Raw genomic sequence first — 23,959 nt, 5'->3', positions numbered from 1 at the left:
CCATCTTGTCTATTTTTTCTTTTGTCATCTGTGCTCTTGGTGTGGTTGTTAGGCACAGGAATTTTTTTTAAGCTTCTCACATGATTTAAACATACAGCCAAGACTGCAGTGTTTCTTAAATTTTAATATACATACAAGTCACAGGAAATCATGTTAGAATGAACATTCTGCATTTCTAATAGGCTCCTAAACAATGCTTCAGATGCTCTGTGGACCACTCTGAGTAGCCAGGATGCAGAGGAGCATGTCTGTGGTAGCCTGTATCTGAGTCCTGTGAGGAGCAGGTACAGTTACCATAGTTTCTCACAAGCTTCCTCTCTGTCACTGTTTCCTAATCCACCATCACAATAGCCCAGTACTTAACCATCTCACCTCCCAAAGCTGGTCCTGAGCATCCCAAGACTGGGTGCACAGGTTACCTTTAGCATGACAGAGGAATTAAACATGATGAGCACAAACCCTACAAACCTCAGCCTACCCATCTAAGTGAAGCCACCCACTGATCAACTCTGCTCTGAGAATTTAGGATCTACATTATTAATAGGGACATTATTAATAGTCTATTCCTCTCTAGGTCTGGCCCTGTAGAGGGAAATATTGTATGACCCTACAGGAAAGATGTTTTCTTTCAAATCGGTTTACTGTCCTCAGAAAGGAAAACCATACAGGTTGGTATAAGATTTGCAGAAGCAGTTGGTGGACACGGAATGGAGACTTCTGAGTATCTCCTTAAAAAAAAAAAAAAAAAAACTTCTTTTCATCCATCACAGAGTCTTGGAGCTGGAAAGGCCCCTCAGAGGTCTCTCCCCAAACTTTCAATTCAAAGGAAAGAGCAGGAACCCAGTGATACTGGAATTTGTCAAGATCACCAAACAAAGCTGAGGTCAACCCCCAGGTACTCTTCCTCCCCGCTCCCCGAGAAAATGCAAAAATCAAGAGGCTGGGTCATAGGGCTTTCTCCTTTTTAGAAATTTTTACCGGTTAAGTGTCCATCACCCTGCGAGGACCTGACCCCTGCTGCGGTGACCCAAAGCCCGCAAAGCCTGGAGGGAGCTGAGTGGCTGCTGGAAGGCTACTCCCATCGCAGGTGCTGTAAGCCAATCACATATCATCTGAATTTGGCTCTCAAGAAGCTCACTACTGTCCCTTCAATAGAAGTCATGCTATCAATACAGTAAAATAAAACAAGAAGTCTAGTGACCTTCAGATCCATGTTACACTTCATTCTGTCTACCCCGCCTATCAAATACTCTTTATCCACCTGCAGCTGCTTGTAAATATGGTTCTGGGTTCCCGCACCCGGCCAAACTTCCTCCTATGGTGTAGAACTCTGAGAGCAATGTGTATGTTTTCAGAGATTTGACAGCCCGGTAGAAGATGCTGTCTTAGCCGGAGGACTCTTAATTTGGAATGACCTCATTTGGTATCATGACTCACAATGTGTGCAGTTTGAGCATGCTACTCCAAGAACCTTCTTTAACGATGGATCCTACATAGTTTCTGCCCTGCCTTGGAGCCCTGCCCTACCCTGCATTTCTCTACAGCGAGACGCCAGGAAGGCTTCAGATTCTGTTAAGATCTAAAGGCAGTGCCTGGACCCCCTGTTTTGGCCTCTGGGTCATTGACCTGGAGCACAAGCTCATTTGCTGGCAGGAGCATCTGTCTCCATATGGGGAGACAGTCTTCAGATCTCCTTTGCTCTTCCCTCATTAAGATGTCAGTCCGGCTCAGCCTTGTTCTCTGCTGCCAGATGCGCTGACAAGCAAGCAGCCAAGTTCTATCAGGAGGAGGCTTGCTGCCTTCTGAAGGCAGGAGGGGAGCGCTTTGCTGGTGGCTTGGACCTGCACGGGCTTTCTGGAATTGCAAGAGTCTCAGGGACATTCTGTGAGGTCCCATTCTCTGCCTAAGGCCGAGTCTTAGAGTGCTGCTAGCTTCAGCATTCTAAATGCCTTTTGCTGTAGCTCAGAGCAGGTGGTGTTCCACCTCCCTGGCCATTCTCAGCTGTCTCCTGGGTGAGTGCCACTGGCTCCCATGGCCCCAGGCTGCTTGGCAACACCCTGAGTTATGTTAGAGATATAATAATGAATTATAAAATGCATTATACATAATTAATTTATAATAAAACACACACACAATGGTTTAATTTCTCCAAGTGACTGATGTGCTTCCCGCCAGACCTTGCTGGAATGCATCCCTTGACTGCCTCTCGGTCTGGAGGCAATGGCCAACAGCCTAAGGATCTTGGCTTAGGGAACCTGCCGGCTTCCTCTGGGGTACGTCCCACGGGAAAGCAATCCTTCGCTACCTCTACTGTTTGTTGCTTTGGACCCCACGACCTGTGGGGAGCTCCACCCCGGCCTCTGCATTGAGATGTTATTTCCTTCTTCTCTCAGAGTATGGGAGATCCTTCTGCCTTCCTTCTTTCCTTCCCTCATTCCTTCCTCCCTCCCTCAAATAGGTACCGACTGCTCCTTGCCTATCTTGTCCTTTGCTTGGTGCGAATCAAGCAAATAAAACAGACAAATATCCATGCCAAAGTGGACCTTGTACTCTAGCAGAGGGTGGCAGGCAGTAACTGAGCGTGATGCATAGTGAATCCCGTTGCGTGTGGTAGAGTGATGGGTGCCACAGAAGAGCGGAAAGAGCAGGCTATGACGGAGGCGGGCCGTGGTTTTATACAGGATAGCAGAGACGGAGCTCATAAAATGCAGTGACTAGTCCTACAGTTGCTGAGACGGGGGGAATGTCCCCACGGCCTCCCTGGGACTAGATTTGCCCAGCTACTCAGCTCTGGAACCTTTCAGTAAGGTTTTTAACTTTTGCTTTCAGATGGCCAGGATGTCTTTGCTCCTGCTGCCGCTGTGGCTTCTGCCCCTCACTGGGGGATCCCAGAGGGCTGAGCCCATGTTCAGTGCAGTCACCAACTCAGTTCTGCCCCCTGACTATGACAGCAACCCCACCCAGCTCAACTACGGAGTGGCAGTGACGGATGTGGACCGTGACGGGGACTTCGAGATCGTTGTGGCCGGGTAAGTGCCTCCCACCCTGACTCTGACAGATATATTAATCAGCTTTTGCAGCGATGCCGTCGTGTGACAGTGACTCCAAAACACAACACAGTGGCCAATGCTTGTTCTCACTAGGGCCTTGCAGTCCCTTGTGCTCAGCACCAGCCTGGGTAGCTGAGCTGCGGTTCTCAGACGATGTGGCTTTGTCCTTTGCCACAGCGGGGTCTTGAGGCAGGTGGCAGCTTAGAAGAAAGCTACCGAATCTGCGGGCTGCTCAAGGCCGCCTCTTGTCGCACATCAGCCTCCTTGGTCACGCAGGTATTGCCTCTCCTTCCCAGTGAGGTCCTACACCGGCAGGACATAAAAGCGTTAGTCGGCAGGAGGGGTTGCTGCTTGCTCACTGACTCCCGTGCCACTTTACAGAAGGCTAAGAAAATGTTAATTACCCATTTCAAAGAAGAGTGAAGATGGAAATCAAGAGGGATAGTTAAGCCTGCCCTGGCTAGGCTTGCTGACTGCTGCTCCTCCTCTGAAGAGGGGGAAAAGAAGTAATATTGTGCGGCTAGAAAAGCAGAGCCCCGGAGTTCAGATGGCTTGGCTGGTGCCCTGGGTGTACAGCTTCCTGGTTGTACGAGCTTGAGACTCACACACATCATCTGGAAGGAAGGGATCACTGTAGTAGCTTGTCCTGAAGCCTCGCTCAGCTATTGGGCATGATAGTGCATTGTAAGTTCTGCCAGTCGCCGCAGGTAATTGTTGCTTATTGGGCGTGAGTGTGAGCCAGGCTCTGTACACCGTATTTCACATCAGCGCCTTCATCCCTCTGACTACACTGTCATCCCACTTGGAGCTCAAGAGTCGGAAGGCGAAGGGGAGTAGGGAACACAGGTTAGCTGTCAGGCTGCTCGCCCAACATGCCCTGGGTTCAGTCCCCACCAGCATGTGTGTGGTGGTACGCCTCTGTGGTTCCAGCACGTGGGAGATGGAGGAGACGGAGGAGCGAGGAGACGCTGCCCCAGAAAACCGAACAAAAGACAATGGTCAGCTTTTTGTGTGTAACATAAATACACAGTAGATGGATGGGTCAGGATTGGAACCTCGAGGCATCCTAGAGTGGCCGAACGATACGAAATTTAGTCATCACTTCAACGATCAGCATCGCAGGGGCCATCTGCCTTGCTCCAGGAGGCCTGAGATGCTTTGGTAACATAAAAGCGAGTACCTAGGAGGTAACATTACCCGCAAACAATCATGGGCAACAGCAAAAGTGCCGGCCTCAGAAATGGAAGAATTGGTGTTAAGCATTTTGTGAAAGGGGCTCATCTATCCCAGGCTAGTCTTGAAATTGCTGTGTAGCTGAGACTAGCCTTTAACTCCTCTTACCTCCACCTCCCAAGTGCTAGGATTACAGGCATGTGTCACAACTCACAGTGAAGGACTGGTTTTAAGTTTAACCACATTTAACCCAATAGTTGCCAGACTTCGTGCTTTAGCTCTATTTTCCTCATCTGTAAAATGGGTGCATCGAACTAACTAGATTGTCCCTACCCTCTTTTCACAGTGTCAGTGGTGACGATACATAGAAAAGATAGTTCTCTCCGTTTATGTATATTTTCTACCCTGAAAGGATGAGAGCCGTTCTGTGCTAGACCTTCTAGAAGCCAGGTGGTGTTTCCTGCTATGGTGTTGCTTAGGGAAGGCACATGTGATGAATAAGGCTTGAAGTATGGCTAACGTGGTCAAGGAACTGAATTCCTTCTTCCCTACAATTTTGGACACAGTTTTTTTGATACGCACTCTGGCTGGCCTGAAGCTTGCAGTCCCTCCGTACTAGGCTGACAGACATGCCTCACCATGCCCAGCTCAAGGAACTGAATTTCTAATTCTGATCAAATAGTCACATTTCAAGCTGGCAGTTCAGTTCTGCTTAAAGAGCAGAAAATGATAAAACAGTGCAAATACAGATGGTGGCAGGCATCCGCTTCTCCCGTGGTGAGCCGAGGGCCTCACCTGTGTTCATCCTAGAATGTCCCCTGAAGCAGGGAGAAGAAGCCGAGCCATGCCCACTCTCATTCCCAGAGCCTCATGCTGCCCTCCCACTTCTGAGATGCTGTTTGACCCAGTCTCCTGGAGATACCAGCCTCTCCCAGGTCGGCCCTGGGGCCAGAGGACAGAGAACATGGGAGAACAACCCTTGCCCCCTTCTTCCCACCCCCACCCTAAGCATCATGGATGAGTCCTCTGTTCAACTAAGATCCCTCTGTGAGCTCACTTTCTCACAAGTTACTATGGAGAACCTAAGGCCTGTGAACAAAAAATCCCCTCACCCGCCTTGCCTCTCATGGGACACCTGGTGGCTGCTGCCACAGACCCCCCCTCCTTTATCCCCTCACCTCTCATCCCTCACCCCTCACCCCCACAAACACCATGGAAAATCTCTCACTGTCTCCACAGGGAGATTGTCTCTGGCCTCAGTATCTTATGCTGCCCATACCTGTCTGGTGTTTCCTCTGACCTGCCCTGTCCTCCCTCTGTGGTCCCTACAGGGGGTTAAAAGAGCCTTGAAAAGAGAAAAAGAATGCTCCCATGGAGGAAGGCACAAGGCCCTCTCCGGGTTTCCTCTCCTTCTGCCTCTTTAATGGCCTCTCTCTCCAAGGTTTGCTGACACAGTACTAGGCTGCACCACCCTGCTCGTGATTCATCTTCCAGCTGCAGAAACAGCAGGTCACAGAGAAACTCACGGCCCGGACTCATCCGGATCCGGTCTGTTTGGGGGAAAAAAAAGTTTGTTGTCAAAGTTTTCAGTGTCTTTTTGTCTTCAGCAGGTCAAAGGCAGTGCTTGAGCCCAGCAGACCCTCCCTTTGTTGAGGTTGGCTATGGAAGCCCCAGCCTAAACATGGCTTCCAAGCATCTCCATCCCACATGTTCTTTGGCGGGCAGAAAATTGCCCCTGCATTTATTTTTGGTTTTCTGAGATAGAGTTTCTCTGTGTAGCCTTGGCTGTCCCGGACTCAATTTGTAGCCCAGGCTGGCCTTGAGTTCACAGAGATCCGCCTGCCTCTGCCTCCCCTAGTGCCAGGACTACAGGCATGTGCCACCATCGCCTGGCTTGCCCCTGCATTTCTTCAGCATTCGGCTTCTTCCTTTCTGAGCAATGGCTGTACATTTTACAACCTCCCCACAAGACCTCCTCTCTTCCGATGAGCTGGAGAACTTCGCTTTCGTGTCCTCTAAGGTAGAGACATCGTCAGTGTAGACTACACCATGTGATTACACCGTGACCTGCTCGCCACAGGCCTGGGTCCTGTAGGGTGATGGAATTACCCTTTGGAAATAAGGCCTCAGTCACACAGGGCCTTGGCCCCTGGTTCCCTCCCAGGCAGCTACTGAAGCAGCTGGAGCTGCTGTGTGTCATTCTGAACGATGCGTTCCTTGCTCACCCAAAGGCAAAAGAGTTAGAGAAGGAATGGGATAAGCGAAAATGGAGAAGTCGGGCAGCCTCCCAACTCCGGGTCAGGGTTTCTTTGTGGCTGTTGCAAAGCATTGTGGATTCGAGGAGCATCAGAAAGACATGGTCTAATTTAAGTACCAACATACATTCCAAAGGCAAATACAACTCTTATTATCTTCAGCTGAGGATGATTTGTCACTGTCTTCTCCTTTGGGCCGGATAACCAAGCACTGACTATTCAGACGTATTTAAATCAGGACCTTGAGAGGTCATTCGGTCCACCTCTCGCCTCCCCCGACAAAGCCAGTCCTGTAGGGATGAGCCATGTACTGAGCGCCATCCAAGAAAACCTGGTGATCCTTCTGCAATCCAGCTCTGTTACTCAGGTCAAAACCGATTTGACTAATCTGAACCCCTCAGATGGTAGCTTAATAGGCCATTTCCTTTAGCTTTTGTTTCCTTGCTGCCTTGAAGATATAAAGCCACCATTGTCTCACATAAAGACAGCCAGGATTCCTGCCCTGTCTCGCATCGCATCCTACTGACTCCTTGGCAGCATCTCTGATTTAGGCTCTTGCTCTTTCATCCCCCACCCCACCCCCGCCGCACCCGTATTAAATTCTGCTTCCTTCTCTGATTGTAGGCTCTCTAAGAGGCATGCTGCAGGAGTTGATAGTTTTAAAAATTGAATTGGAATGCCTTTACCTGGAGCAGCGGTGCCTGGTAGGGGAAGGCCACCCATCATCTTACACATCTTTCTATTAGCCCATCCCTGAATGCACTTACTTTTGCAAGCCCTGGGATAATGGCCAGCTCTTTGGCTTACAAGGCATCTGGTACTTGAAGTTGCCTTGGATTTGTTGACCTTGTGGTGCGTCTGACCGAAGCCCTGTTACTTTGAGTATTTACTCTTTGAATAGGTTTGTTTTGCTTTGCTTTTCCAGTATCCGCGTTCTGGCTATTGACGGCATTGATTTTGCACATGTTGCGGGTGGGTTTGTGTTGTGTTTCGGATTCTTGAGTTAATTGTGATGGAAGGCGTGTGCGTGCTTCTGACTCTGGGAGGAGCAGAAAATGACCGCCCTTTGTTCTGCGGGGATGGGGGAGGGAAGGGGCGGCTCAGCGCTCCTCCGCCACAGCTGGGCGAGTGCCTGCGCATATGGAGGGCTTATCTGCTAACCGGCAGGTGCGTGATTGAGGTCTGCGGATAGCTGCCTCCCCGCGGGGGCGAGGGGAGGACTTGATGGCCCCCGGAGAAGGCTGTGCACGCACAGATCATTGAGGGTCTTCTGGACTGTTCCCTGGGCAAATGGAAAGCCCAGTGGCTTCCCCTTTTCTCAGTGGAACTAAACACCCAATCTCCAGTCTCACATAGTCTGGAGAGGGATTCCTGTTGGTGTCAATCTGGTACAATCCTTTACAGCAGCCGTGTCTAAGGGCTATCCCCGTAGGTCTGAGATAACCCCTGCTCCCTCTGTTTCCAGCAGGGGCTGGCTCCAGTGGAGACACTGTAGTGGTGGTAAAGTTTAAACCACGATTTAGATCAGTTTTTCTACACAAAGAGCATTCATTTGATAAAACCTTAGCACGATCTTCACACTCGGGAGGGTTTCATTTAAAGGATGCTGCAGATTCAAAAGCAATGTTTTGTTTTGGTTTGTTTTGGTTTCCTCTCAATTTTGCAACTGTGTCAGGAAACTTTTTTAATTTACTAAAACTAATTGAATTATTTAAAAGGCAAACTGTATTCAATTACCTGATTAATCATGATCATATAGGAGATAGCATTAAAAATAATAAGAGCAATGAAAAAGAACAGGATATTTATCTATGGTTTAACTAAATCAGCACTTACCATGGTATTATAACTGTAGGCAGGTATGTGTGGTTGCTGTGCATGCGCATACATGCTTATGAGTGGACAGGTGTCATCAATCATAGGTTCCGTGTGCACATAAATTCGTTTAGATTTATCTGCTGTATTAAAACTCATGCCTAAATGTATACAGATGTACACACACATACACATGCTTCTAACAAAACAGGAATAAATATGTTTCAATTTTCAGTGCCGTTGCTTTAAAAAAAAATTATTTTAGGGCTGGGGAGATTGCCCAGTTCGTAAGCATGATCCCCAGGACTCAGGCAAAGAGCGTTGGCATGGTGGAAATGCTTGCACACCCAGACCTGGGAAGGCAGAGACAGGCAGGCCCTCAGGGCTCGCCGACCGACCCACCTAGCCTACTTTTTGAGTTCCAGGCCATTGAGAGACCCCCATCTCAAAAACAAGGTACCTGGCTGGTGGCCAAGGAGCAATGCTGGAGATTGTTTAGATGGCAACACACATGCTCACGTGTATACCTATGTCCTTGCACACACCTGTGGCCCTGCACACACATGAACATTAGTATACACACACGAATGATACTAATACTTTAATAGATTTGGCCAACAGTTTTGATATTGTCTTAAATGGTTGCATGGTCTCACTTGACTTCTGTGTATGTGTGTGTGAAGTACCAGCTTGTACGCGTACATTTGTGTTCAGGCATACTCGCGCGTGTCTGACTGAGCAAGCAGATGGCAGAGGGGTCTTTTTTGATTGTTCTCCACCTTACTTATTTAGTTTTGAGGCAGGGTCTCCCGCTGAACCTGAACTTTATCAGCTGAGCTACCTCCCCAGGCCTTAAATATGCACTTAAATATGTTTCATTGCAAAAAGAAAAAAAAAATCAGACAATATAGATGAAGATAAAACCCCACCTTTCACAGCCTCTGCCCCCTACTGCAAGCTCCCCTTAATCACACTCAGAATAACAACTGTTTCCAGTTTGGTCTTTGTTTCTAGATAGCAATGTGTATAGAGAGATAGATGATAGCTAGCTAGCTAGATGATAGATATTTTTATTATATAAATTCCACATATATCAAAATACATAATTTTGATGGGAGTCACTGTGATTACATATTGTCACACTTTTTTTTCTGTTGTGTAATGTGTTCAAATGTGTACATGTATCTTTTTAAAGGAAGTTGTTTAGCACAGACATATCACATGCAGTTCCTCATTTCTTGAGCGGGTTTTGTGTGTTGCTTCACATCTCCAATCATTGCAGACATGGTCCTCACAAACACACACAAACTTTTCTGCAGGGAGGACACCGAGGAGAAGTAGAAATGCCGGCTTAAGGAAATGTACGTTTCAAATTTTAATGGATATCGCTAAATTGCTTCTAGTTTCGATCCTTTTCTATTTATTCATAGGCTGTACGCACAAAGTAAGCTTGGGGATTATTTAGTTCAACAGCTACCTGAGCCCCTATTACATGTACAGCCACCCACGTCCCAGGATCTGAACTTTATCAATTTAGATTTAACAGTTCCAAGAAAGAAAGGGGACTATTCTCCCTCAGCAGAGCCTGCTGCTGCTGCTGTTAAAACCCAGGTGGGGGAACTTCAATACTTTCTAATTCAAATAGCAAAAAAGGACTTCCTCTAAAGCCTTCTCTGAAAAAAAAAAAGTATTTCTTAAATGGGTCACCTTTAACCCCGAGACTCATTGTCATCAGTATCACGGAAGAATGACTGCGGGTGCAGAATCTTCAGCCGTGGTACAGGATGCACAGGCCCTGATGCTGACTACTATAAGATCCTGTTGGAGCCGGAGCCAGGCCTTTCTACCCCATTCTTAAAACTTCCCTCAGAAGAGCTCGCAGCAGTATGTAGCAGGCTTTCCAGAAATATCTCACTGCTGCATGCAAGCCTCGCGCTCTGCAGCCCTGGCCAGCCACAAACAAGGGCAGGCTACAGACTCTGCTAGCCAGCTCTTGTTGTCCCCAGGCACACACACAGGCAGGATTACAGAAGGTGGAAAAACAGCCACCCAAAGAGGCCTGTATCCCAGTCCCCAGGAGCCATGAATGTTTTCTGACATGGCAGAAGGCACTTTGCAGATGTGATCTTGTTAATGACCTTCTGATGGGGAGGTCACTCCCACATAATTACAGTGCTTTTAAAACTGGTAAATGGAAGATAGACCAGGAAGAGAGAGTAATCCCATGGAGGAAAAGGCTTGCCTTCCCTTCTTTGCACTGGAGGTGCCAAGAAGGGCCAAGAGCCAGGGGACAACGCTGTAGGTGCTGCTGAAGAACAGGAAGTGAAGGAGCATTGCCTAGCATCCCTGGAAGGCGATAACCTCGCCAACACTTCATTTTGGCCCAGTGAGGCCAACATTAGCTGTCTAATACACATGATGGTAAGATAATCAATTTGTTCTGCTTTAAGCCATTAGGTTTGGGGTGATTTGTCTCAGCAGCCACAGGAACCAAATACAGTGGGTAAAAGGTCAAGTGTTTGGCATCATTTTTCAGAGAGGTGACGGCCATTACCTCAGAAAATTTTAACAGTGTTATTTTTATAATTTCACACAACCATAAAATGTATCTCTCCAACAAATGCATCTCTCAAAATCAGTGTCTGTTTCCTGTCATGGGAACATGCAGAATTTTAAAAGTAATTTTTAATTAAAAAAAACTATTTATTATTATGTGTAGGGGTGAGCAGACCCCCCGCAGACGCCCACCCACCCCCACCCACCCCCACCCACCCCCACCCACCCCCATGAAGGTCAGAGGACAGTTTTCAGGAGTTGTTTCTCTCCTTCCACCTGGAGTCTGGACTCCACATGGAGTCTGGAGGTTAAACTAAGGTTGCCGGGCCCACTTGTGGCGCTGTCTTCTCAAGGAACACTACTTTGCTCCTTGGTGACCTCAGAAAAACCCACCCTGGAGCTCACTGTTGGGTCCCTGCTGCGATGACTGGCTGGAGGCAGAAGGGACCCGTCGCCCTTAGTGGACTGCAAAGGTCCCAAGTAGCCAGTGTCACTCATGAGACAGGGAACCCTTGGAGGTCACCATCCAAGAGCTACAGGCACCGCTGGAGGTCAGAGGTCATCTAGAGACTCACAGAGGCACCTGGACAGGAGGAAGGGAGGCAGCAGAGGAGAGGTAGTGAGATGGTCTGTTTAGTGAGAGGACGTCACAGACCTCTCGGGTCAAAGCCAGTCACACTTACTTGTCGTCATTTATTTGTTTTTAAATTTATTTTTAAAGGGCATGTTAACAACAACAACAACAAAAAGAGCCCGATTTTTGAAAAGAAACGAAGAGCTTTTATAAAAAACTATTCAAAAATAGTAATGTAATTAAGACGCTAAAATTGCCTCTGCCGCAAACGGCAAGGCTACTTTTAGTAACCTGAATTTTTCATCCATTCAGAAAGTCAGCGTACGCTCTTGTCTCTCATCACTTGCCTTGAAGCTTCTCTCCTCCCCATTCTGTAACTGACAGGCTGGCAGAGCACCATCTTAGTGACCCAGCTCCACTGCCAGGCTAAGGAAAGCCTAGGTGACCATTGGCAGCCCCGCAGCGTGGGCTCTGGAGGCCTCTGACTCAGCCTTCCTCTCTTGGGTTTTCTTCACACTATCCTTTCTCCTCTAAAGACCTGTTGACCCGGGAAGCAGGTAGCTTTACTGCTTTTTAAAATACACGAGGATTTGAAGCTGCCAAAGGCAAGCATGCCGCTTTCTGAATTTCAGCATGATCTCCCTTCACCTGCTTGTAAACCAGTTTTGAAGGCGAAAGCAGAAGCAACAGGGGATTTCTTCTCATTTTAGCCACCACAGCGGCCCACACAAGAAACAGCATGTCATCGACTCCAAGTCACAATTTCTGTTACATTTTAATATCTCCAAAACTGACATGTGATTTCCAATTGGCAGCTTGCTTTGAATTGGCAGCTCTTCTTTTTCTAAAGATACACAAAATAACAGTGAGCTTTATAGCCAGTGAGGCTTTAGATTGGATTAAAAAAACCACTATGCAGTGCTGTCCCTGCTTTGCAGATGAGGAAACTGAGGGCCAGAGGTCTGCTCAGAGTCCTAGGGGTGCCAAAAGATGCAAGCACTCTTCTCTATAAGCCTGTCGAATCAAGCCTGTGAGTGTGTTGCTCAAATCATAATCTTTATTAAACCTTTTCCTGCTTCTCTTATTAATAACCAAGAAGCTTATTTTTCAATGTCCTACTGTGGTGGTCCATTTTCTTCTCCGAGTCTGTCGATTTTTATATTATATATGCCGGGGCAAATTTATTAGGTACAACTTTATAATTCTTGTGTTTTCTTGGTGAGTGGATCCATCATTGTTATGAAGTGACTTCATCCATCCCTAATTATACATTTGGCCTGATGGGATGGCAGTGAATTTTCTTTTGGTTAGTGTATACCAGGTTACCTAGTGTGGGTGTCAAGTGCCCACTAAAGCCCCCGTGTTGAGGGCTTTGTTATGGCTTGGCGCCGTTAGGAGGTAATGGGAATTTGGGGATGCCATCCACTCACTGGAGGCAGGTCACCAAGGGCTATGGTAGGGCCCCGGCCTCCTGCCCTTCCTCTTTCTTCTTCAAGTCTCCGTCATGAGTGGTTTGGGTCTACTTTGTGCTTCCACCACAGTGTGCTCTGTTCCTGCAGGCCCGAGAGCAACAGGTCAAGCAGTGAAACCTCTGAAGCAGTGAGCCCAAAAGACCCTGGCAGCAGCTGCTAAGCTCTGTTTTTGTAGCGAGAGAAAACTACCACACAGGGTACGCTCTTCTTCACACTCTTACTTTGCACTTTTATACTCTTGCCGTGGGAGCTTTGTGTGCTTATTTGCAGCAGGTCCTTCTGGCTTGGGTTTTTAAACTTTTTGGTCACACCTGACAGTCTCTGATGAATTCAGTCGGCTTCTGTATCATGGGAACATCAAGCTGTTTAGATCCTAGGCTTGTTTCTAACATTTGCTCATTTCCCTGTTTTTAAAGCTGTTATTTTTGTTTTGGTTTTTTGTTGTTGTTGTTGTTGTTTTGTTTGTTTGTTTTTCTGTCTTTGAACCACTATAGCGAAGTGAGACAGTGCTTGCATGCCTGTAAACTCAGCACTCAGGAAGCTGAGGCAGGAGGATTGGCCTGAGTTTGAGGCCACCCTGAACTACACAGTAAGACTTTTTTTTTTTTAAATGTTTTATTTATTAAAGGGCTTTTAAAAATTAAAGCTAGGAGAGGTTCTTGGTTGGGTTTTTAAAAAATCTTTTTATTTTTGCCTATTGATTTGGGGTTAATACCCTCTACTTCTGTTTTATTTGTGGTTTAGTTTGAATTTTTACGATACATCTTAACCGTGCACACTCTAAAATTATCCAAACCTCCTTCGGGAACAGTGCAGGGCTCCCAATGCACTCCAGCGGTGCATGTGCCCTCTGAGCATGGGCGAGTATTTTAGTCTTGCTCCTTATTAACCCTGCCCACTAAAGTGATTATCAGTGCTGTCACTATTATATAAAAGCCATGTTTTGTAGTTACAGCAGTTTTTACTTTTTATTTGTTCATCTTCCCCCTTGCGTCCCAGGAAGGCCCTCTGAGATTATTTTTTCCCTTTTTCCTGGTATTACCCCTTCTGGATGTTCTTTACTGAATGCCAGATGCTGGTAAACTCCCAGGTTTTGCTTACTCTAAAAATATCTTTATTGTGTCTGTGTTCTGGAAAGATGTTTTTCAGACCGAGGATTATTTTCTGTCTTCTAGCTGCTGCTTTTTTGCTTTGGCTGCCTATTTCTAGTAATGGCATTTCTTCATTGGCGATCTGCCTCTTGTCCTTTTCTTTTCTCCTCTCCCCAACCCCTGCTTGCCTTTGACAGTTTCACAACCACATGTAGAAATAGGAATCTCTTTTTTGTGGGTATGTGGTGTGTACATGTTCATATGTGTGTGTGCCCATACATGTATATGGAGGATAGAAGCTGATGTAAAATGCCCTTCATCATCACTCTCCGCATCATCATAGTCATCATAATCATCATCATCACCACCATCACCATCGTTGTTGTTGTTATCATCATCGTTATCATCATCATCATTTTGAGACAGCATCTCTCACTGAACCCGAAGCTCACAGATTTGGCTAGACTAGCTGGCTACTAAGCTTGAGATCTGCATGTCAGCAGCCTCTTTGGGGGGTTACAGACATATGCTACGGTGCTCAACTTTTACATAGGTGCTAAAGATCCAAACTCAGGTTCTCATGTTTCCATGGAAAGCACTTTTATCCGCTGAGCCATCTCCACAGCCAAAGCCTCTATTGAAAAGTTTAAGGAAAAAAAAAAGAACCAGTTTGTGCTTGTTGAATCAGAAGATTCAAGCCAGTTCCAAGCAGTTTTTGGTCTTCAGCTTAGAAAAAGTTCCCATGCTCTTCTCTATATCCTCTCCTTCTGGAATGCCACTTAGACATGCCACTTCCCATCTGCCTTCCAAATCCCTAACCTTTCTCATAGCATATCCTCTGCTGCCTCTCTGTGCTGCTCATTTGGATGATTTCCCAAGTATATCTTCCAATTCAATGACTCTTCCTTCAGCTACATCTGAAGTACTACTGAGTTTTAGTTTCAGATACATTTTTCCTCTTTGTTTCTAAGTGTTTCACGTTACCCTTTCCAGGTCTCCCTAATCATTCTTAATGGTGTTTTACTGTTCACCTGCCTTTATGAGTTTCTGCTCTTTTCCCTTGGAATATTTCTCACATGGTTGTATCTTATATTTGACAATTCTGTTATCTATAGTGCTTAGGGATTAAGTGTCGGGGGGATTATTTCTGACTATTCATGGTAGCTTGCCTTCTAATTATATTTTCTTGATCTTGGAATATGGGGGCTATACAGGCCTAAACTAAATTCAGCTTTTCCCAGAAAGGCTTCCTGTCCACCTCTAATAAGGGCAACAGGTCTTACTGAACTGAGAACACTGGTTCTTTCCAAAGGCCCTGGCTTAATGTAGGATTCTGAAGTTCTTCCCGGAAACTTTGCTGCCAGAACAAGGATTAGTAATAGTCTTCATGGTGCTTTTGGGTCCTCTTCCAAACTGTTTGCCAGTCACCATTCTGTGAATGGGGTTGCTTTTAGAGACTCCCCTTACATATTTGGGTCCATTAAAATATGTTTTTATCTGGAATTTCTTGTTCTGTTGTGGGAGGATTCTTTAGTGGTCTAAATACAAAGGTAAACAGGAGTCTGGGGCTCCCACCAGGCTTGGGATCCTCAAAGCTTCTCATAACATCCAGAAGTTACAGGAGGGGCATGTGCAGCTAAGCAAGTAATATTTAAGATGTCTTCTTTTTTTAGCTTTTCAGAGATACTTGAAAAGTATCTCACACAGAAGAAAAAAAAAAAGGAAGTTGTGTGCGTGTCTGTTTGTCTCTTCCTCTGTGTGTGTGTATCTGTTTGTCTGTCTGTGTGCATGTGTCTATCTGTCTGTTTTTATCTCCCTGCCTCGCTGTCTCTCTCTTTTGTGTGTGTGTGTGTCTGTCTGTTTCTCTCTCTGTGTCTGTCTGTCTCTGTCTCTGTCTCTGTCTCTCTCTCCCTCTCTCTGTGTGTGTATTGGCATGTTAAATGAGCCTTGTGCTCTCATGTAACCAGACCAGATCCTTAGGCTGGACTTCCCTGGAAGAAAACAGAACAGTCACAACCAGAGTCTGTTGCTAGGACAGATGATGCCAGCCTGTGTCATTGCTGTTGCCTTTTCGAGCAAAGAACGAAGTGTGTGACTGTGCAGATCCAGGACCACCCCCAGCTGCCATCTTCCCGTGCTGTTTGTAGGCTGTGGATAGCTTATGAAGTCACAGGCTCTGCTCTCTGACATGTGCCAATGCTGTAGTCATTCTGTCCATGAATGGAAAGCAGAACAGGATAATGAAGACCCCGCTTGCGGGAAGCACTATCGGGAGCTGCGTTGCTTTGGTCAGGGTGCTCCTTGCTCAGGGTAAGGTGGCAGGATCTGATGCATGTCCTCCACGGAACCTTCATAACTTCTGTGAGGAAAAGTCCTCATCCTTTAGAAAATGGTTCCAATCCCATCATTCCACAAGGCTGGCAATTAAAGTAGCCTGTTGTCCTATGAGCTACAGCTGCCCAATCAGTGTCTCCTCCTGATTTCCTCCCCTTTGCTCACAGGTCACGAGTTACAAGTGCATGCCACAACTGCCTCCTGCTCTGCTCCTTGACTCATGGAAAAACTGGAAAGAATGAATCTGGTGGCCATTGAGGCCATGGTTCCTGTCCCTGAGGTGGACAAACCTGTGTGTCTCCCATGACTCTTCTTCATGAAACAGCTTTGCACACGCTCAGTAAACCCTCCTCACCTTCCTTTTATTCTAACGCTACTTTTATCACCTAATACCAAATCTGCAATACAAGTCAGGCAAAGGCAAGCCTTCTTTCATGCCAGGGCAAGCCATTATCAGGTGCTGTCGCAGACCAGGGCACAGTTCTCCCTGACCCCAAAGGAGACGCTTAGTCAGAGGGAAGGGGCCTAGGAATCTGTCTTCATATGTATGTATGTATGTGTATATGTGTACACATGTGTGTATGTCCGCATGTGTCTGTCTTCATATGTATGTATGTGTATGTGTATTTGTGCACATGTGTGTGTGTATGCATGTGTATATATACTTCAGGAACACAATATGTTGTTTTTAACTGTAAATACCATTCTATACAATAGGTTAATGTTAACTTGCAGCTGAAGCACGGGGTTTTGCTAGTGGTATCAGATTTTAAAAGGCACTAAAACAAAACGTAATTTTAAATGTTATTTAAGCAGTAAACATTCTGTATATATTATGACACAGTGCTCTCTAAAACTGCAGACTTCTAAAGGTAGGACATTTGTGTTTTTCGTCTTTGCACCTACAGTGCCTAGCACATAGTCAGTGTTCAGAGAAATGAAATAGGCAGGGGTCTTGTGGATGGATGGAGGCTCTTGAGTAAGGGAACTAATGAAAATAATAAACATTAGCTACACTCAGAAGTGATTGATTCATGGGCCTTCGCCTTGAGAGCAACATCAATCAATTCAGCAAACAAATTCTCTGCCTACCTATCGTGTGCATAACTATGTGCCTAGTTCTTTTGCAAATACAAGAATGGGGTTCTGTCCCATAAACCGCCATGGTCATTGGAGACATAAAAAAGTAACAGTGGAAGTTGTGTGCTTGAGAAAAAAATACACATACATGTTCGCTTGAGGGTTTGTGTTCCCAGTATACATTCCAGTTTTTTAGAAATACAGAGCTTCACTTGAAGTTGTAATATGGCTCTTTTGCCTTCTCCATGGAATTTTCCCTATGATGTTTGGGTTTGATCTTCTACAACTGCAGCCAGGGTCTCTGTATTCGCTTCCTTTTCATTAAACAACAATAATTGCTTGTTGACTGAGTAGTCCCACAGCACCACAGAGCCTTAGTCCTGGTTGTTTCTAGTTCCTCTCGCCGCAGTGAAATTCTCCTGAATGAACCGCCTCCCAGTTTTACACCTGCAGAATTGAAAACTTACCAGCGGTGTATGGCACAGCACAGAGCTTTGCCATGCTCGCTGAGTCCTGGAGGTGAGTGAGGAGAGCAACCCCGCCTCACTGTGGGATGGCTTACCTGGGCTTGTGCCTCACATGCGCTCGCTTTTTGAGGTGAGGTCACTTACAGTTAGTGTTCTCCTGGCAGCTATTCAAGAAGGTAGCATATTGTTTTGAGCTGTAAGCAAAACGCCACGTAATAGGTCACTTAAACTAACCCCTCCTAACTAAAAGAGTGTGTCTTCTCACCATCATGCCCCCGGTTCCACCTGCCTTTGCCCCGGGTCTTGGTAGCCACCATTCTACTTCCTGCTTCTGTGAGCCAAGAAATCAGTAGCCTTAAATCCAACATGAGCGGGCTCATATGGCATTCATCCATGCCACTTAGCGTAATGTCTTCCAGGCTTATCCACGTCGTTGCAAATTATAGGATTGTCTCCTTTTCTTGAAGCCCAATAATTTCTTTCATTGCTTATATATTTTACATTTTTTTGTATCTATCTATTCATGGGTGGACATTTCAATATGGTGTGCTCCAGATCTTGGCTGTTGTACTGCAGTGAGTATGGGAGAGAGGACATCTCTTCACACACACCTGTCGTTCCTTTGACTACAAATCTAGCTGCGGGGTTACTGGGTCATAGTTTTAACTTCCTGAGTAAATTCTGTGTCACTTTCTGCCATTAGTCTCGGTATTATTTTTCTTTTTAGGAAAACAGGTATTTCTCCATCAATGGCCTATTATTGTCTTTTCTTCCCAAGCTAAAGCTAAAGGTGTGAGAGAAGGAACAGGGGGGAGATCTTAAGCATTTTCTCCCACTCCTCCAAAGAAGATGGACTGTTTCAAGTTCCTCCAGGAGCTTTCACAGTTGCTTCCATATTTTGAGAAGGTGTTGCCACGTCCAAGTGGCACGCCTCCAACTCCCATCAGCCATTGCTCGGTGTGGCTGGACTGGGAAGGCTTTTGTTAAACTCCTTCAGCACCGGGGTCCTGGACAGCACCAGAGTCAGGGATGTGGCCTAGAGACCCCGCCCCCTCCCGCATCCTGTGTCCCCAGGAGTTAAGGAGGCTGGAAAGTTTGGGAAATGTCATTATAAAAGTTTCCTTGGAGAAGGTTCACTAATACTAAAAGGCAAGAGCTGGTTGAGAGAGCAAGTACGTCTAAGCTCCCAAAGCCGTATCTAAAATCTGAATTAATCTTTCAAACATATCTAACATTTCATGAGAAAATAAATATTTAATTTTAAAACTTGGAAGAAGAAAAAAGAAGAAGACGACGACAAGTTCATTCCTGTTTCAAAAAGCTGTAGAGCTTAAGAAAATTTCCAGGCATGCTGGGAACTTTCTGATGGCCATCAGCTACTGCTGCTTCCTACATCCTCGGTAGAGACAAATGAGACGAGGCAGGCAGAGTGCCTAGCACAGCACGTGAAACCTACAAAGTGCCCGGCACCCAGCGTTTGGAGTGAATATGTGCATTTAATGCCTAATATGACAGGAAGAATTTGGCTGGACTGACTCAGCTCAGCAGCTTCAGCACCTCTCCGTCCCTCCTTCCATTAGCAGAAGGCTATCACGGCAGCGTATGTTGTTTTTTTGATTAGAACTGTATATTCCCGTTGTTAATTTTTAACACGGTCATTCGGACATTGTTATTCCGTGTTGTCTGCAGACATACAACCCTAAAGTAAGATATCGCGCATTTTACCTGGTGTCCTATAAATCAATGTCTCACAGGGGAGAAAGTTTATTTGGCCCTATTATATTAGTCAGGTCTTATTCATTCATTTTACAATTTTTTTTATTAAGCTACCGTGTGCCGGGCACCTTGCTGAGCCCTGGGGGTTGGTAGTGAACAGGACAAGCCCTGCCTTCACAGAGCTCAGAGAGAATCAATATGCCTGATGAATTAAAGAAATTCTTACTTTGGGAAATAATTTCACCTTTCTCCAACCAAATCCTTCATCAGAATTCATAATTTGTATCCAGAATCATTTCTCACTCCCACTGTCCATTCTGACTTAAAAACGCTAATAAGAAGTGGAATGATAAAACAAAATGGGGAGACGAAGGAGGAGGACATGGTTTGGGCAACCCATGAATTAATCAGCCCTGAATAATCAAGAGGTGATATATAAAATGTAAGTATCATAGTTCATGGCTTCTTAAATAATTAAGCATACTAAAGAAGGGACAAAAAGACCACATTTCAGAAGAAATTAGTAGCCCTAAGGCAGACAGTGCGCAAAAAAAAGAGCTCCGAAAAAGCATTTCTATATTGTAACAAGCCAAGCAGATAGCAGGAAGAGGGATGGCTATATGGATTCTCTCATATATTTTAAAGTAGTGAATGCCAACCTAGAGGTCACAGAGTTATTATAAGGAGTCTGAGGATCCATCTATGTGTGGGCACTTTATCAATACCTATGCGTACAACCACCAGTATATGGAGGGTTTTTTTTTATATATATTAAAAGGTATCTTCATACTTGAAAAGAGTTGAAAAACCAGTCTTGGAATACATGCTTATGGGCTGTCATGAAAATGGGATCAAGAGCAGCCAGGGAAAGGTCACTGACAGATGAGGCCGTGGGAGACTTAAGGCATAAAGGATGAGAGAATTTAGGAGTGGGAGAGCAAGAAAAGAAGGAAACAGATAAAGACGCAGGAAGGAAATTGGAGACAGAAAGAACTGCCTAAACTAGCTGCTTCTCCCCCAAACAGAACATGGTCTCTAACTCCTCTGAGATTTTGTCTACAGAAGCAATAAAAACTTGTAACCTACATCACAGCATTTGGTAGCGGCTGCACTGAGGTCACAAATGGGAGAAAGGGAATAGGAGGCAGGGAGGGGACAGGAAGTAGGGAGATTATGGACTTAATCCCGCCATCTGCCACCTGAAAGATGGAGACCTAGGGAAGCTAGCAGGGGCCTGGGGCTGAGAACCAGGAGAAACAGGGATGTAAATCCCAGTCCCGGGCTGGGAGGGGCTGTGACAACATGTCCCAGCTCCTGAGGCAGGGCAGGAGAAAACTTTTCCTTCCCTGTTTGCTTCTGTTCAGGCCCTCAGTGGATTGGATGACTGGGGCGTTAGAGTCAATTTGCTAATTTCAGCCAACCGGTATGGTGGCTAATACCTGTAGTTCCAGCTACTTGGAAGGCCGAGGGAGGGTCGCAAGTTAAAGGCCAGTCTTGCCAGTATAACAAGACCCTCTCTCTAAATGCAAAATAAAATGAAAGCTGCAGAAATAGCTTGTTGATATCTATCTATCTATCTATCTATCTATCTATCTATCTATCTATCTATCTACCTACCTACCTCAACATGCACAAGCCCTGGGTTCGGTTCTTACAACAGCAAAAAAGAACACCTTTCAAATGTTAATTTTATTTGAAAGTACTTCCCAGACACAACCAGAGGCAATGTTTAAAGCAGATGCCCCATGACCTACCGAGGATGGCATATAAAATAATCCATCATGGCAGTTAAGCAGAATGCATGCAAGGCCCGGGGGATAGCTCAGTTGCTCAAAGTGCTTGCCATAGGAGTAGGAATTTGACCCCTAGAACCTACCTTTAAAAGCCAGGTATGGTGGGACTCACTTGTAATCCCAGCACTGAGCAGGCAGAGACAGGCAGATCCCTGGGGCTTGCTAGGCGGCCAACCTAATCTATTTGGCAAGGTCCAAGCTAGTGAGAGATGCTATCTCAAAACCCAAGAAGGGCAGTTTCTGAGGAATGACACTCAGAATTGTCCCCTGGCTTTTATCTGCGCGCGCACGCGCACACACGCACACACACACACACACACACACACACACACACACAACTAGATTCTGTGCCCAACATCTGGAAAGTCTCCAGAAGTCAGCAGCATGATCATTGTTACCTACTGTCCTACAATGCTCTACTCATGAGCTCCTTCAGTCTTGCCTGTGATTCTGGTCGTTGCTGCTCTCTGGTCATTCTCATCTTCTGTGAGTGGAATTGGTTGGAACTTTTAGTCGTGGTGGGAACTAGCCCTCTGTTATCTTGTCCTTCCTTGCAAAAAGGCAGAGCATATCTTCTGGAGAGGTACAGAGGCAACTTATGTAATGCAGACTTATCAGCCGAGCCTGAGAAAGCAGTTACGGGGCGTGAGGAGGACATCAGGACTGACGGGAGCCAGGTTCCAACCACAGCCAGGATGGCTCTTGATGTTTCTGCCTCTTGTCCCTGTATCCATGCCTTGCCTGTCAGCTTAATTATTTCAGAGTATCTTTCTGTGAGTCTGGCACCAAAACGGCCAGTAATTCTGGGCATAAATCTCCCAGGCTGAAAACCAGTGAGAAAGCTCCAATTACAAGAAAAAAAAAGACTCTGACTGGCCATGTGCCTAGCCTGGGGGATTAAAGGAACTATATGGGTATGAAAAAGGAAGGGTGGCTCCCCACCCGTGAGGGAGTCTATCCCTAAATCCGAAAGGGTGTGATGAGCAGACACCCGGTCGTGGTACGTACAGTCGCTTACTCACTCACCCAGCACCTGCTGTTTGCCTAGCCCTGACTTCGGCACTGGAGATGGGTGGGTGGGAGGTCTGAGTTTCCGTAGAGGAGCAGGTTTCGCACAGAGCATGCACAGGTGTCCCAGCTACGCACACACCTTCCAGGAAACCCTCCAAGATCCTTGCGCTGGCATGCCTGCATCGCCACCTGCGGGGGCCTTCAGCACGGCCCCCTGCTCTTCCTCGGTTGCCTTGGAATCCTCCAGTTAAATCATCCACTTCAGCAGCCATTTATCTTCCCTCCTAACCCTCCATTTTAGTCCTTTAGAAACCTATTGAGAGCCAGTGATGCAAAGAAGACACCAGCTAGCTCTCCAAAATCCGCATGCTCAGAAGTATGCGCCGAGGCTGGGGCAAGGCTCCCTAGGAACCCAGGCTGGAGAAAACAAGGGAGAAGGAAAACAAGCAAATCGGGTAGCTTTGAGTATGTCTTCTCTGAGGTCCCTGGCTTAGAACAGAGTCAACCGGGGCCTATCCCTGGGGACAAGGTGCTACTCACCAATGTAGAAGTTACCAGGGTGCACATACAGTCATTGTATTTGTGTGAGAAAGTTTCGAGTATTTTTTTTTCCAGTACAAATATTTTGAAATTATGGGAATGGTTTTGGCAATGTTGGCTTGACATTCCTCTGTTTTCTTTCTTTCTTTTTTTTCAGTGACATTATGATAGGTTCATGACAATGAAAGCCTGTTTTAAGCCAAAACATCTGAATGGCAGCCCCAGACCTTAGAGGCAACCCAGTCTTTGGGAGGTCCTGGAAATTAGCACTTAGTGAGCACCTGCTGTGTATCCTGCACACATGCTCTCGTTGATGAGGGGCATTCTGCTGCTCCTGCTCCATGAAGGAGGAAAGCGAAATCAAAGGACTAGTCTCACACAGAAAGAAGGTCATGTGATGAATCAAAGCCAGGGCTGTGAGGGGACTATGACTTGTTTGGGACCCTGGTTCCCAAGTGCTTTTCCTGACTTGGGCTGGCCTACAATAAAGTTGTTTCCATTTTGTAGCAAAATCACCTAAATAAAGATAATGTGATTTTTGTTTTCATGAAGCTGAAAGAAATGCTCTACTCAAACCTTGTTTCTGAGTTCTACACTTGAATCCATCCTGCTTCAGGGAGTGTTAAAGAGTATTTTAACAGTCCTATTATAGTTGGTAGGGCGTGGAGTTCTTTTTTTAAATTGTCCTTAGTTAACAATTGGCAACCATGTGTGAGTGTCCAGAAGTTCGTATAAGATCCCAAAGTCTGGGAAGCAATGCTCTCTATATCATTAGTGCCTCGAAAGGTGGCATTCACTGGGTGGCCGCCCGTGGCGGTCAGTCTGGATGGATTCTTTGTATTACCTGAGGTCACACCACTGATAGGAGGTTTTACCATAGCTTTACAGTTTAGGAAAAGGAGCCTTAAGGCTAAGGCGCTGGTCGACCACTACTAAGCCAAAGTCTCCATGTCCACTGTACAGTCCGCTCCAAGCAGCCATCCCCAAAGGCCCTGACCGGGACCTTCCCTTTAAAGCTGAGCTCGCCTATAT

The 23,959-nt window shown here is 46.2% G+C and overlaps 1 protein-coding gene across 4 annotated transcripts in view; it reads left to right on the top strand.

The window, feature by feature from the left end:
• Crtac1 (cartilage acidic protein 1) overlaps window positions 1-23,959 on the top strand; it is a 138,362-nt gene that overhangs the window by 15,670 nt on the left and 98,733 nt on the right. For all 4 annotated transcript variants that reach the window (XM_060389720.1, XM_060389728.1, XM_021640442.2 and 1 more), the window contains exon 2: window positions 2,830-3,029. In XM_060389720.1, the coding sequence (XP_060245703.1) occupies window positions 2,830-3,029 (200 nt within the window). The remainder of the gene's footprint in view (window positions 1-2,829; window positions 3,030-23,959) is intronic.

The sequence above is a fragment of the Meriones unguiculatus genome, chromosome 1 (genome assembly GCF_030254825.1).
Source record: "Meriones unguiculatus strain TT.TT164.6M chromosome 1, Bangor_MerUng_6.1, whole genome shotgun sequence".
In the NCBI taxonomy this organism is placed as follows: domain Eukaryota; kingdom Metazoa; phylum Chordata; class Mammalia; order Rodentia; family Muridae; genus Meriones; species Meriones unguiculatus.
Note: the sequence above shows the minus strand (reverse complement) of the source record. Positions and strands in the feature narration are given on the sequence as shown.